The sequence below is a fragment of the Scyliorhinus canicula genome, chromosome 21 (assembly GCF_902713615.1).
Source record: "Scyliorhinus canicula chromosome 21, sScyCan1.1, whole genome shotgun sequence".
Lineage (NCBI taxonomy): Eukaryota > Metazoa > Chordata > Chondrichthyes > Carcharhiniformes > Scyliorhinidae > Scyliorhinus > Scyliorhinus canicula.
In genome coordinates, this window is record NC_052166.1 from 13,874,113 (window position 1) to 13,890,074 (window position 15,962).

General features: G+C 46.3%; 1 protein-coding gene across 1 annotated transcript in view; it reads right to left on the minus strand.

Annotated features, from left to right (window-relative positions):
- The window catches only part of LOC119955854 (protein AMBP-like), a 59,128-nt gene that overhangs the window by 6,221 nt on the left and 36,945 nt on the right, over positions 1-15,962 (minus strand). Inside the window, exons 6-7 of the mRNA XM_038782493.1 lie at positions 7,487-7,530; positions 1,612-1,653 (exon numbers count right to left, since the gene is read on the minus strand). Coding sequence (XP_038638421.1) covers positions 1,618-1,653; positions 7,487-7,530 — 80 coding nt within the window. The 3' untranslated portion in view covers positions 1,612-1,617. The remainder of the gene's footprint in view (positions 1-1,611; positions 1,654-7,486; positions 7,531-15,962) is intronic.

The window sequence follows — 15,962 nt, forward strand, 5'->3', positions numbered from 1 at the left end:
GACTCTCTGGGATTCTCTGACCTTTGAACAATATTTAGTCCCCATTCCACAAAGGCACAAAGCTTGAAATTTCTGCCTCTATTGCTTCTCTTGCACACTTGCACTCTCACTATCTCACTTCCACCAGAAGACCTTTGATTGGTGGCTGTGAGTTCCACCATGTCAAACCCCACGAAATGGAAGTGACCAGGAGATAGAGTAACTCCCAACTGAAATATACCAGGGTTCAGCTGGAACAAAGATTCAAAAGAACACATGCTGTACCTTCCAGGACTGCGCAAAATCCTTCTCAGTGTACCCAATGATTTACCCTGTGCTGTGACCACCACTGAATCTAGTGCAGTAATTAATGTTGCAACTGCTGCTGTATCCTGAGATTTATTTAGTACTCTACCTGTACTATATATAGCGCAGTACAGGCCCTTCGGCCCTCGATGTTGCGCCATCCTGTGAAACCCCTCTGAAGTCCCTCTACACTATTCCCTTATCGTCCATATGCCTATCCAATGACCATTTGAATGCGTTTAGTGTTGGCAAGTCCACTACTGTTGCAGGCAGGGCATTCCACGCCCTTACTACTCTCTGAGTAAAGAACCTACCTCTGACATCTGTCCTATATCTATCTCCCCTCAATTTAAAGCTATGTCCCCTCATGCTGGACATCACCATCCGGGGAAAAGGCTCTCACTGTCCACCCTATCTAATCCTCTGATCATCTTGTAGGCCTCAATTAAGTCACCTCTTAACCTTCTTCTCTCTAACGAAAACAGCCTCAAGTCCTTCAGCCTTTCCTCATAAGATCTTCCCTCCATACCAGGCAACATCCTTGTAAATCTCCTCTGTACCCTTTCCAATGCTTCCACATCCTTCCTATAATGTGGCGACCAGAACTGCACGCAATACTCCAAATGCAGCCGCACCAGAATTTTGTCAAACTGCAACATGGCCTCATGGCTCCGAAACTCAATCACTCTGCCAATAAAAGCTAACACACCGTACGCCTTCTTAACAACTCCCTCAACCTGGGTGGCAACTTTCAGGGATCTATGTACATGGACAGCGAGATCTCTCTGCTCGTCCACACTACCAAGAATCTTACCATTAGCCCAGTACTCTGTCTTCCTGTTATTCCTTCCAAAATGAATCACCTCACACTTTTCTGCATTAAACTCCATTTGCCACCTGTCAGCCCAGCTCTGCTTATCTTAGCCCAGCTTATCTATGTCCCTCTGTAACTTGCAGCATCCTTCTGCACTGTCCACAACTCCACCGACTTTCGTGTCATCTGCAAATTTACTCACCCATCCTTCTACGCCCTCCTGCAGGTCATTTATAAAAATGACAAACAGCAGCGGCCCCAAAACAGATCCTTGTGGTACACCACTAGTAACTGGACACCAGTCAGAACATTTCCCATCAACCACCTCCCTTTGTCTTCTTCCAGCTAGCCAATTTCTGATCCTCTGCTATATCCAGCAGCAGTCCCAGTGATGTTCATGTGGTGTACACAGTGTCATACTCAATACTCTGGGCTTTACTTTATACTGTAGCCGTTGCTGTGCCCACCTTCACTATGAGCTGTGTTACTGAACTGCCTGAAAGCCAACTTACCTCATCTTATTCTTCAGGTACGGTCCCTGTTGGACGAAGACCCTGTAACAGAGGGAGAGATGGAGAAAATATTGCATATCTGTAATCACATAACAATCAGTAATGTGTGCAACAAAATTAAGCATTTCTTATTTAGTTTCAGCTTGCAGTGTGTTGCCTGTACAGCATGCAAGAAACAACACTTTTCACAGTATACTAATACATGTGACAATAATAAATCAAATCAGTGGTGATTGACAGAATCTGTTTCAGTTTGATTTTAAAAACAACTGCACCTATAATCGAGGCACTGCAAACCCCATTTACAAGTTACTGGAATTTTTTTCAGCCTCGTGAATTGATGAAGGAACCAAAACAAACAAATTCCAATTCAAAACACGATGTGGTCCGTTCATTTATGATCTGACCGAACCAGAAATTTTGCTCAGATCCCTGAGACAGCCATTTCACACATCTGTCCAGCAGTAATGCTAGGCATACTCCACTCAATATATCAGCACCGATCCCTGTGCACTCAACTCAATACCCCAGCCCGTACCGATCCCTGGGCACCCAACTCAATACCCCACCCCGTACCGATCCCTGGGCATCCAACTCAATGCCCCACCCCGTACCGATCCCTGGGCACCCAACTCAATACCCCACCCCGTACCGATCCCTGGGCATCCAACTCAATGCCCCACCCCGTACCGATCCCTGGGCACCCAACTCAATACCCCAGCCCGTACCGATCCCTGGGCACCCAACTCAATACCACACCCCGTACCGATCCCTCGGCATCCAACTCAATGCCCCACCCCGTACCGATCCCTGGGCACCCAACTCAATACCCCAGCCCGTACCGATCCCTGGGCACCCAACTCAATACCCCAGCCCGTACCGATCCCTGGGCACCCAACTCAATACCACACCCCGTACCGATCCCTGGGCATCCAACTCAATGCCCCACCCCGTACCGATCCCTGGGCACCCAACTCAATACCCCAGCCCGTACCGATCCCTGAGCACCCAACTCAATACCCCACCCCGTACCAATCCCTGGGCACCCAACTCAATACCCCACCCCGTACCGATCTCTGGGCACCCAACTCCGTACCCCTCCCCGTACCGATCCCTGGGCACCCAACTCCGTACCCCTCCCCGTACCGCTCCCTTGGCACCCAACTCAATACCCCAGCCCGTACCGATCCCTGGGCACCCAACTCAATACTCCTCCCCGTACCAATCCCTGGGCACCCAACTCCGTACCCCTCCCCATACCGATCCCTGGGCACCCAACTCAATACCCCACCCCGTACTGATCCCTGGGCACCCAACTCAATACCCCACCCTGTACCGATCCCTGGGCACCCAACTCCGTACCCCTCCCCGTACCGATCCCTGGGCACCTAACTCCATACCCCTCCCCGTACCGATCCCTGGGCACCCAACTCAGTACCTCTCCCCGTACCGATCCCTGGGCACCCAATTCAGTACCTCTCCCCGTACCGATCCCTGGGCACCCAACTCAATACTCCTCCCCGTACCGATCCCTGGGCACCCAATTCAGTACCTCTCCCTGTACCGATCCCTGGGCACCCAATTCAGTACCTTTCCCCATACCGATCTCTGCAATACACTCTGACATTTCAGTCTAATATCTAGGGAATGAATGAATGAACGAAAACAAAGTAAAGTACAGCACAGGAACAGGCCCATCGGTCCTCCAAGCCTGTGCCGACCATGCTGCCCGTCTGAACTAAAATCTTCTACACTACTGGAGTCCGTATCCCTCTATTTCCATCCTATTCATGTATTTGTCCAGATGCACCTTAAATGTCACTATCGTCCCTGCTTCCACCACCTCTGGCAGCGAGTTCCAGGCACCCACTAACCTCGTGTAAAAAAACTTACCTCATACATGTCCTCTAAACCTTGCCCCTCGCACCTTAAACCTATGTCCCCTGGACCTCTCTACCCTGTGAAAAAGTCTCTGACTATCCACTCTGTCTATGCCCCTCATAATTTTGTAGACCTCTGCCCCTCAACCTTTTTTGTTCTACTGAGAACAAACCGAGTTTATTCAACCTCTCCTTAATCCAACACCCTCTATACCAGACAACATCCTGGTAAATCTCTTCTGCACCATCTCTAAAGCGTCCACATCCTTCTGGTAGTGTGGTGACCATAATTGAACACTATACTCCAAATGTGGCCTAACTACGGTTCTACACAGCTGCAACATGGCTTGCCAATTTTTATACTTAATGCCCCGGCCAATTAAGGCAAGCATACTGTATGCCTTCTTCACGACCTTCTCCACCTGTATTATGATGCGATGAGGCAAGACTTAGGATGCATGGGATGGAGAGGAAAACTGCAGGGGATGGGCACAATGGAAATGTGGAGCTTGTTCAAGGAACAGCTACTGCGTGTCCTTGATAAGTATGTACCTGTCAGGCAGGGAGGGAATGGTCGAGCGAGGGAACAGTGGTTTACTAAAGCAGTTAAAACACTTGTTAAGAGAAAGAAGGAGGCTTATGTAAAGATGAGACGTGAAGGTTCAGTTGGGGTGCTCGAGAGTTACAAATTATCTAGGAAGGACCTAAAGAGAGAGCTAAGAAGAGCCAGGAAGGGACATGAGAAGTCTTTGGCTGGTAGGATCAAGGATAACCCTAAAGCTTTCTATAGGTATGTCAGGAGTAAAAGAATGACTAGGATAAGAGTAGGGCCAGTCAGGCACAGTAGTGGGAAGTTGTGCATGGAGTCCGAGGAGACAGGAGAGGTCCTAAATGAGTATTTTTCATCTGTATTCACACAGGAAAAAGACAAAGTTGTCGAGGAGAATACGGAAATACAGGCTACTAGACTAGAAGGGCTTGAGGTTCATAAGGAGGAGGTGTTAGCAATTCTGGAAAGTGTGAAAATAGATGTCCCCTGGGCCGGATGGGATTTATCCTAGGATTCTCTGGGAAGCTAGGGAGGAGATTGCTGAGCCTTTGGCTTTGATCTTTATGTCATCTTTGTCTACAGGAATAGTGCCAGAAGCCAGAAGATAGGGGCAGCAGGGTAGCATGGTGGTTAGCATAAATGCTTCACAGCTCCAGGATCCCAGATTCGATTCCCTGGCTGGGTCACTGTCTGTGTGGAGTCTGCACGTCCTCCCCCTGTGTGCGTGGGTTTCCTCCGGGTGCTCCGGTTTCCTCCCACAGTCCAAAGATGTGCGGGTTAGGTGGATTGGCCATGCTAAATTGCCTGTAGTGTCCGAAAAAAGTAAGGTTAAGAGGGGGGTTGTTGGGTTGCGGGTGTAGGGTGGATACGTGGGTTTGAGTAGGGTGATCATGGCTCGGCACAACATTGAGGGCCGAAGGGCCTGTTCTGTTCTATGTTCTATGACTGGAGGACAGAAAATGTTGTCCCCTTGTTCAAGAAGGGGAGTAGAGACAACCCCGGTAACTATAAGCCAGTGAGCCTTACTTCTGTTGTGGGAAAAGTCTTGGAAAGGTTTATAAGAGATAGGATGTATAATCATCTGGAAAGGAATAATTTGATTAGAGATAGTCAACATGGTTTTGTGAAGGGTAGGTTGTGCCTCACAAACCTGATTGAGTTATTTGAGAAGGTGACCAAACAGGTGGATGAGGGTAAAGCAATTGATGTGGTGTATATGGATTTCAGTAAAGCGTTTGATAAGGTTCCCCACAGTAGGCTATTGCAGAAACTACGGAGGCATGGGATTCAAGGTGATTTAGCAGTTTGGATCAGAAATTGGTTAGCTGGAAGAAGACAAAGGGTGGTGGTTGATGGAAATGTTCAGACTGGAGTCCAGTTACTAGTGGTGTACCACAAGGATCTGTTTTGGGGCCACTGCTGTTTGTCATTTTTATAAATGACATGGAGGAGGGCATAGAAGCATGGGTGAGTAAATTTGCAGATGACACTAAAGTCGGTGGAGTTGTGGACAGTGCAGAAGGATGTTACAAGTTACAGAGGAACATAGATAAGCTGCAGCGCTGGGCTGAGAGGTGACAAATGGAGTTCAATGCAGAAAAGTGTGAGGTGATTCATTTTGGAAGGAATAACAGGGAGACAGAGTACTGGGCTAATGGTAAGATTCTTGGTAGTGTGGATGAGCAGAGAGATCTCGGTGTCCATGTCCATAGATCCCTGAAAGTTGCCACCCAGGTTGAGAGGGTTGTTAAGAAGGCGTACGGTGTGTTAGCTTTTATTGGTAGAATGATTGAGTTTCGGAGCCATGAGGTCATGTTGTAGCTGTACAAAACTCTGGGGCGGCCGCATTTGGAGTATTGCGTGCAGTTCTGGTTGCCACATTATAGGAAGGATGTGGAAGGATTGGAAAGGGTGCAGAGGAGATTTATCAGAATGTTGCCTGGTATGGAGGGAACATCTTATGAGGGAAGACTGAAGGACTTGAGGCTGTTTTCATTAGAGAGAAGGTTAAGAGGTGACTTAATTGAGGCATACAAACTGATCAGAGGATTAGATAGGGTGGACAGTGAGAGCCATTTTCCTCGGATGGTGATGTCTAGCATCAGTGGACATAGCTTTAAATTGAGGTGGGATAGATATAGGACAGATGTCAGACGTAGGTTCTTTACTCAGATAACAGTACATAGAACATAGAACGATACAGCACAGTACAGGCCCTTCGGCCCACGATGTTGCACCGACATGGGAAGTCAAAAACTAAAGGCCATCTAACCTACACTATGCCATTATCATCCATATGCTTATCCAATAAACTTTTAAATGCCCTCAATGTTGGCGAGGTCACTACTGTTGCAGGTAGGGCATTCCACGGCCTCGCCACTCTTTGCGTAAAAAACCTACCTCTGTCCTATATCTATTACCCCTCAATTTAAGGCTATGTCCCCTCGTGCTAGCCACCTCCTAGTAAGGGTGTGGAATTCCCTGCCTGTAACAGTAGTGGACTCGCCAACACTAAGGGCATTCAAATGGTCATTGGATAGACATATGGTCGATAAGGGAATAGTGTAGATGGGCTTTAAAGTGGTTTCACAGTTCGGCGCAACATCGAGGGCCGAAGGGCCTGTACTGTGCTGTAATGTTCTATGTTCTATGTATCGCTCCTTTCAGTGACTTGTGGACCTGTACACCTAGATCTCTCTGAATGTCAATACTCTTGAGGGTTCTGCCATTCACTGTGTATTCCCTACCTGCATTAGGCCTTCCAAATGCATTACCTCACATTTGTCCGGGTTAAACTCCATCTGCCATCTCGCCATCCAAGTCTCCAAACGATCTAAATCCTGCTGTATCCTCTGACAGTCCTCATCGCTCTCCGCAATTCCACCAACCTTTGTGTCGTCTGCAAATTTACTTATCAGACCAGTTACATTTTCCTCCAAATCATTTATATATACTACGAACAGCAAAGGTCCCAGCACTGATCCCTGCAGAACACCACTAGTCACAGCCCTCCATTCAGAAAAGCACCCTTCCATTGCTACTCTCTGCCTTCTATGACCTAACCAGTTCTGTATCCATCTTGCCAACTCACCCCTGATCCCATGTGACATCACCTTTTGTCCCAGTCTGCCATGAGGGACCTTGTCAAAGGCCTCACTGAAGCCCATATAGACAACATCCACTGCCCTACCTCCACCAATCATCTTTGTGACCTTCTCGAAAAACTCTATCAAGTTAGTGAGACACGACCTCTCTTTCACAACACCGTGCTGCCTCTCGCTAATGTGACCACTTGCTTCCAAATGGGAGTAGATCCTGTCTCGAAGAATTCTCTCCAGTAATTTCCCTACCACTGACGTAAGGCTCACTGGCCTGTAGTTCCCTGGATTATCCTTGTTGTCATTATCTTTGCTGATGATTATCCTCGAATGAAGAGATAGCTCACCTCGAAAACAAAGCTTGGCAGAGGTTTCCATGATGTACAAGCACCTGTACGAAGAACAAACAGTTAGGAGCATGTCTAGAAACACAATCCAACATCTGCATTTCATAATGGTCACTAAAAATCCAAGTGGCATCACGAGACTCTGCAATTAAAATAGGTCTACTCATCCAAATAGTGGAACAATCAGATCTCAAAGATTCAAAATCACAGAACAGCAGATGAACTGGTTTCAAATGTTTTGTCTTCTATCGATATCTTCTCTTTTATCTCTTTCTCTACTCTTTCCCCTTTTGTCTTTTCCCCTCTCTTTCTGTTTGAAATTGGAATTGATAGTACTGCTATTGCACATGACACTGATAATGAACTCGGGAGAATATGTGACGGAGCCAAGTGTCTGGTGCTCCATTATACTGGCTGAACTTAATTTCTGAAGAAAAGTCATATTGGACTCAACATGTTAACTCTGCTTCTGTCTCCACAGACTTGCTGAGTTTTCCAGCACTTTCTGTTGTATTATTTAGAGTTACAGCTTCGAATCTAACCACAGGGTTCAGGATGTTTACATATAGAGTGTGTGGTGATGCACTTGGGCAGGACAAACAAGACAAGGGAATACATGATAAACGGCGGGACCCTGGGAAGCACCAAGGATCAGAGGGATTTTGGTGTGCATGTAAACCGATTCCTTCAGGTAGCAGAACAGGTGGATACAGTGGAGAAGAAGGCATATGGTATCCTTACCTTTCGTAGCTGAGGCATAGAGTTTAAGAGCAGGGGTGTTATGCTGGAACTGATGTCAACTGGAGTATTTTGTGCAGTTATTGAATCCACATTATAGGAGGGATGTGATAGTACCGGAAAGAGTGCAGAGGAGATTTACCAGGATGTTGCCTGGGTTGGAGAGTTTTAGTTCTGAAGAGAGATTGGATAGACTTGGATTGTTTTCCTTGGGGCAGAGGGGACTGAGGGTGGGGTGGGGAGGTGGGAGGGGAGGGGGGGGGAAGAGAGGTGGTGGGGGCATGATTGAGATGTATAAAATTATGAGGGGCATAGATAGAGGAAACAGGAAGAAATATTTTCCGTTGATAGAAGGAGGGAAAAAGGCAACATGAGATTGTCTTAGCAGATAAGGCAAAGAAAAATCCAAAGAGCTTTTACAGATACATAAAGGGTAAAAAGGTGACCAGGGAGAGGGTAGGGCCTCTTAAGGATAAACAAAGTCATCTATGTGCAGATCCACAAGGGATGGAAGAGATCCTAAATTGATATTTCACGCCAGTATTTACTGTTGAGAAAGGCATGAATGTTAAGGAAATTGGGGAAATAAAAAGTGATGTCTTGAGGAGTTTACATATTACAGAGAAGGGGTGCTGGAGGTATTAAAGCGCATCAAGATAGATAAATCCCCAGGACCTGATGAAATGTATCCCAGGATGTTGTGGGAGGCTAGGGTGGAAATTGCCGGCCCCCTAACCAAGATATTTGAATAATTGACAGCCACAGGAGAGGTGCCTGAAGATTGGAGGGTAGCAAATGTTGTGCCCTTGTTTAAGAAGGGCTGTAGGGTTAAGCCTGGGAACTACAGACCGGTTAGCCTTACTTCTGTAGTGGGTAAATTGTTGGAAGGTATTCTGAGGGACTGGATCTAGAGGCATTTAGACAGGCAAGGGTTAATTAGGGAAAGTCAGCATGGCTTTGTAAGGGGAAAGTCAATTTGAGTGAATTTTTTGAAGAGGTAACCAAGAAGGTAGATGAGGGCAGTGCAGTCGACGTTGCCTGCATGGACTTCAGCAAGGCACCGCATGGTAGATTATTGCAAAAGGTTAAATATCACGGAATCCAGGGTAAGGTAGCCAATTGGATACAAAATTGGCTCGGCGACCGAAGCCAAAGGGTGGTTGTGAAGGGTTATTTTTCTAACTGGAGGCCTGTGACTAGCGGTATGCCTCAGGGATCGGTGCTGGGTCCACTTTTATTTGTTATATATATTAATGATTTGGATGAGAATGTGGGAGGTATGGCTGGTAAGTTTGCAGATGACACCAAGATTGGTGGCATAGTGGATAGTGAAGAAGGTTATATAAGATTGCAACAGGATCTTGACCAATTGGGCCAGTGGGCCGATGAATGGCAGATGAAGGTTAATTTGGATAAATGTGTGGTGATACATTTTGGTCGATCAAATAAGGGCAGGACCTACTCAGTTAATGGTAGGGAGTTGGGGAGAGTTACAGAGCAAAGAGATCTAGGGGTACACATTCATAGCTCCTTGAAGGTGGAGTCGCAGGTGGACAGGGTGGTGAAGAAGGCATTCAGCATGCTAGGTTTCATTGGTCAGAATATTGAATACAGGAATCTTGTTGAAGTTGTACAAGTCATTAGTAATACACATGGAATACTGTGTTCAGTTCTGGTCACCCTATTATAGGAAGGATATTGTTAAACTAGAAAGAGCACAGAAGAGATTTACAGAGATCTACCAGGACTTGATAGTCTGAGCTATAAGGAGAGGCTGGATAAGACCATAAGACTATAAGACATTAGAGCAGAATTAGACCACTTGGCCCATTGAGTCTGCTCCGCCATTCTATCATGGTTGATATTTTCTCATCCCCATTCTCCTGCCTTCTCCCCATTACCCCTGATCCCCTCATTAATCAAGAACCTATCTATCTCTGTCTTAAAGACACTCAGTAAATTGCCCTCCACAGCCTTCTGCAGCAGTGTTCTACAGATTCACCATCCTCTGGCTGAAGAAATTCCTCTTCATCTCTGTTTTGAAGGATCGTCCCTTTAATCTGAGATAGTGCCCTCTGGTTCTAGTTTTTCCTACAAGTGGAAACATTCTCTCCACATCCACTCTATCCAGGCCTCGCAATATCTTGTACGTTTCAATAAGATCCCCTCTCATCCTTCTAAACTCCAATGAGTACAGACCCAGAGTCCTTAAATGTTCTTCATACAACAAGTTCTTCATTCCAGGGATCATTCTTCTGAACCTCCTTTGGACCCTTTCCAAGGCCAGCACATCCTTCCTTAGATACGGGGCCCAAAACTGCTCACAATACTCCAAATGGGGTCTGACCAGATCCTTATAAAGCCTCAGAAGTACATCCCTGGTCTTGTATTCTAGCCCTCTAGATATGAAAGCTAACATTGCATTTGCCTTCTTAACTGCCGACTGAACCTGCACATTAACCTTAAGATAATCATGAATAAGGACTCCCAATGCTTCTGCTTTCCGAAGCATTTCCCCATTTAGAAAATAGTCTATGCCTAGATTCCTCCTTCCAAAGTGCATAACCTCACACTTTTCCACATTGTATTTCATTTGCCACTTCATTGCCCACTCTCCTAGTTTGTCCAAGTCCTTCTGCAGCCCCCTTGCTTCCTCAACATTACCTGTCCCTCTGCAGAACTTTGTATCATCTGCAAACTTAGCAACAGTGCCTTCAGTACCTTCTTCCAAATCATTAATGTATATTGTGAAAAGTTGTTGTCTTAGCACAGACCCCTAAGGCACACCACTGGTCACCGGATGCCATCCTGAAAAAGACCCCTTTATCCCCACTCTTTGCCTTCTGCCATTCAGCCGATCCTCTATCCATGCCAGGATCTTACCCTGAACACCATGAGCTCTTAACTTATTTAACAGTCTCCTATGCGGCACCTTTTCAAAGGCCTTCCGGAAATCTAAATAAATCACGTCCACTGGTTCTCCTTTGTCTAAACTCCTTCTTACCTCCTCAAAGAATTCCATCAGATTTGTCTGACACGACCTCCCTTTGACAAAGCCGTGCTGACTCAATCCTATTTTACCATGCACTTCCAAGTGCTTCGTGATCTCATATTTAATAACAGACTCTAAAACCTTACCAATGACTGAAGTCAGGTTAATCGGCTTATCATTTCGCATCTTCTGCCTCCCTCTCTTCTTAAACAGCGGTGTTACATTAGCCACCTTCCAGTCCTCTGAGACCCTTCCTGACTCCAGTAATTCCTGAAAGATCATCACTAATGCCTCCACAATTTCCTCAGCTATCCCTTTTTGGAACCCTGGGGTGTAGTCCATTCGGTCCAGGTGACTTATCCACCTTCAGACCTTTCAGTTTCCCCAGAACCTTCTCCTTAGTAATGGTCACTGCACTCACCTCTGCCTCCTGGTTCTCCTGGAGCTCTGGCATCCCACTGGTGTCTTCCACCATGAAGACTGATGCAAAGTAACTATTCAGTTTGTTTGCCATTTTTTTGTTTCGTATTATTACTTCCTGAGCCACATTTTCTAGTGGTCCAATGTCTATTTTTGCCTCTCTCTTACCTTCTATAAAAAATCTCTTCCTACCGGGGAGATTTGCATACGTGCAGTGCGGTCAACCTAATTTGAAGGTGTACCTGCGAAAGAGACCCGATGAGTTCAAGTGCAAGCAAGCATCCAGCAGAGGGCAGCAGAGCGGAGCTACTGATTACCTGTTCCAGGGAGATTTACATACGTGCAGTGCCGTTAGCCTAATTTGCAGGTGGTTTGTGAAGGGGCTGTTGTCAAGTGACGATTATACCCGAAACACTTCCTCTAACCAAAAAAAAATAACTGTGGTTGTCGGGAAGGTAAGTTTATCTCTTTAAAAACTTACCTTGAAGGGTGACATCACAGCAAAGCAGTGACCTGATTGGCTGGCAAGGAAAGTGCTCCAATTAGCAGTTGCTGGGAGAAATTTAACTCTTCGTGTGTTGGTGAGTATTGTGATTGGTAAGTAAAATCTTTATTAATTTCACTTAATAATTATTTGATACTATATTTGTAATCAGTTAAGGTAAAGGTTAAAAATGGCAGGAGATCCCAGACCCGTGTTATGCTCCTCGTGCGCAATATGGGAGTTCAGGGACACGGCCGATGCCCCTGACTTCTTCATGTGCGGGAAGTGTGTCCAGCTGCAGCTCCTGTTAGACCGCATGACGGCACTGGAGCTGCGGATGGACTCACTTTGGAGCATCCGCGATGCTGAGGAGGTTGAGGATAGCACGTTCAGTGAGTTGGTCACACCGCAGATTAGGATTGGTGACGGAGACAGGGAATGGGTGACCAAAAGGCAGAGAAACAGCAGGAAGGCAGTGCAGGTGTCCCCTGCGGTCATCTCCCTCCAAAACAGGTATACCGTTTCGGATACTGTTGGGGGAGATGACTCACCAGGGGAAGGCAGTAGTAGCCAGGCTCATGGCACAGTGGCTAGCTCTGCTGCACGGAAGGGCGGGAAAAAGACTGGCAGGGCTATAGTCATAGGGGATTCAATTGTAAGGGGAGTAGACAGGCGTTTCTGTGGTCGAAAACGAGACTCCCGAATGGTATGTTGCCTCCCGGGTGCTCGGGTCAGGGATGTCTCCGATCGGCTGCAGGACATACTGAAGTGGGATGGTGAACAGCCAGTTGTCGTGATGCATATAGGCACGAACGATATAGGTAAAAAAAGGGATGAGGTCCTACAATCAGAATTTAGGGAGTTAGGAGATAAGTTAAAAAGTAGGACCTCAAAGGTAGTAATCTCAGGATTGCTACCAGTGCCACGGGACAATCAGAGTAGAAATTCAAGAATAGTCAGAATGAATACGTGGCTTGAGAGATGGTGCAGGAGGGAGGGGTTCAGATTTTTGGGACATTGGAACCGGTTCTGGGGGCGGTGGGACCATTACAAATCGGATGGTCTACACCTGGGCAGGACTGGAACCAATGTCCTAGGGGGTGCTTTTGCTAACACTGTTGGGGAGGTTTTAAACTAATGTGGCAGGGGGATGGGAACCAGATTAGGAAGTTAGAGGTCAGTAAAGAAGCAGCAACTAAAGCCAGTAAGGTACGAGACAATAAACTCAATGTGACTAAGGGGAAGAGTAGACAGGGAAGAGATGATGAACGTAAAGGTGGTCTGAGGTGCATTTGTTTTAATGCGAGAAGTGTAGCAGGTAAGGCAGATGAACTGAGGGCTTGGATCAGTACCTGGGAATATGATGCTATTGGTATTACTGAGACTTGGTTGAGGGAAGGCCAGGACTGGCAACTGAATATCCCAGGGTATAGATGCTTCAGGAGGGATAGAGAGGGAGGTAGAAGGGGTGGAGGAGTTGCATTGCTCGTCAGAGATGATATCACAGCTGTGATTAAGGAGGGCATTGCTCGTCAGAGATGATATCACAGCTGTGATTAAGGAGGGCACGATGGAGGATTCGAGCACTGAGGCAATATGGGTGGAGCTGAGAAATAGGAAGGGTGCAGTAACATTGTTGGGACTTTACTACAGGCCTCCCAAAAGCAAGCATGAAGTAGAGGTACAAATATGCAGACAGATTATAGAAAAATGTAGGAACAATAGGGTGATGGGAGATTTTAACTTCCCCAACATTGAATGGGATTCGTGTAGTGTTGGAGGCGTAGATGGAGCAGAGATTGTAAGGAGCATCCAGGAGAGTTTTTTAGAGCAGTATGTAAATAGTCCAACTCGGGAAGGGGCCATACTGGACCTGGTATTGGGGAATGATCCCGGCCAGGTGGTTGATGTTTCAGTCGGTGATTACTTTGGGAATAGCGATCACAATTCCGTAAGTTTTAGAATACTCATGGACAAGGACAAGAGGGGTCCGAAAGGAAGAGTACTAAATTGGGGAAAGGCAGAGTATAAGAAAATTCAGCAGGAGCTAGGGAATGTGGATTGGAAGCAGCTGTTTAAGGGTAAATCCACATTTGAAATGTGGAAGTCTTTTAAGGAAAGGTTGATTAGAGTGCAGGACAGACATGTTCCTGTGAAAATGAAAGATAGAAATGGCAAGATTAGGGAACCATGGATGACGAGTGAAATTGTGAGACTAGCTAAGATGAAAAAGGAAGCATACATAGGATCGAGGCAACTCTAACTGCTGAAGCTTTGGAGGAATATCGGGAAAGTTGGACGAATCTCAAACGCGCAATAAAGAGGGCTAAAAGGGGTCATGAAATATCTTTGGCTAACAGGGTTAATGAAAATCCCAAAGCATTTTATTCGTATGTAAGGAGCAAGAGGGTAACTAGAGAAAGGATTGGCCCACTTAAAGACAAAAGAGGGAATTTATGCGTGGACTCAAAGGAAATGGGTGAGATTCTTAATGAATACTTTGCATCGGTATTCACAAAGGAGAGGGACAAGATGGATGTTGAGACTAGGGATGGATATTTAAATACTCTCGGTCAAGTTGTCATACGGAAGGGGGAAGTTTTTGGTATTCTGAAAGACATTAAGGTGGACAAGGCCCCAGGACCGGATGGGATCTATCCCAGGTTACTGAGGGAAGTGAGGGTCGAAATAGCTGGGGCCTTAACAGATATCTTTGCAGCATCCTTGAGCACGGGTGAGGTCCCGGAGGACTGGAGAATTGCTAATGTTGTCCCTTTGTTTAAGAAGGGTAGCAGGGATAATCCAGGGAATTATAGACCTGTGAGCTTGATGTCAGTGGTAGGCAAACTGTTGGAGAAGATACTGAGGGAAATGATCTATTCAAATCTGGAAGAAAATAGACTTATCAGTGATAGGCAGCATGGTTTTGTGCAGGGAAGGTCATGTCTTACAAACCAAATAGAATTCTTTGACGAAGTGACAAAGTTAATTGACGAGGGAAGGGTTGTAGATGTCGTATACATGGACTTCAGTAAGGTGTTTGATAAAGTTTCCCATGGCAGGTTGATGGAAAAAGTTAAGGCGTATGGGGTTCAGGGTGTACTAGCTAGATGGATAAAGAACTGGCTGGGCAACAGGAGACAGAGAGTAGTGGTGGAGGGGAGTTTCTCAAAATGGAGAACTGTGACCAGTGGTGTTTCACAGGGATCCGTGCTCGGAACACTGATGTTTGTGATCTACATAAATGACCTGGAGGAAAGTATAGGTGGTCTGATCATGTTTGCAGATGATACTAAGATTGGTGGAGTTGCAGATAGCGAGGAGGACTGTCCGAGAATACAGCAAAATATAGATAGATTGGAGAGTTGGGCAGAGAAATGGCAGATGGAGTTCAATCCAGGCAAATGCGAGGTGATACATTTTGGAAGATCAAATTCAAGAGCGGACTATATGGTCAATGGAAGGATCTTGGGGAAAATTGATGTGCAGAGAGATCTGGGAGTTCAGGTCCATTGTACCCTGAAGGTGGCAACGCAGGTTGATAGAGTGGTCAAGAAGGCATACAGTATGCTTGCCTTCATCGGACGGGGTATTGAGTACAAGAGTTGGCAGGTCATGTTACAGTTGTATAGGACTTTGGTTCGGCTACATTTGGAATACTGCGTGCAGTTCTGGTCGCCACATAACCAGAAGGATGTGGATGCCTTGGAGAGGGTGCAGAGGAGGTTCACCAGGATGTTGCCTGGTATGGAGGGTGCTAGCTATGAAGAAAGGTTGAGTAGATTAGGATTGTTTTCGTTGGAAAGAAGGAGGTTGAGGGGGGACCTGATTGAGGTCTACAA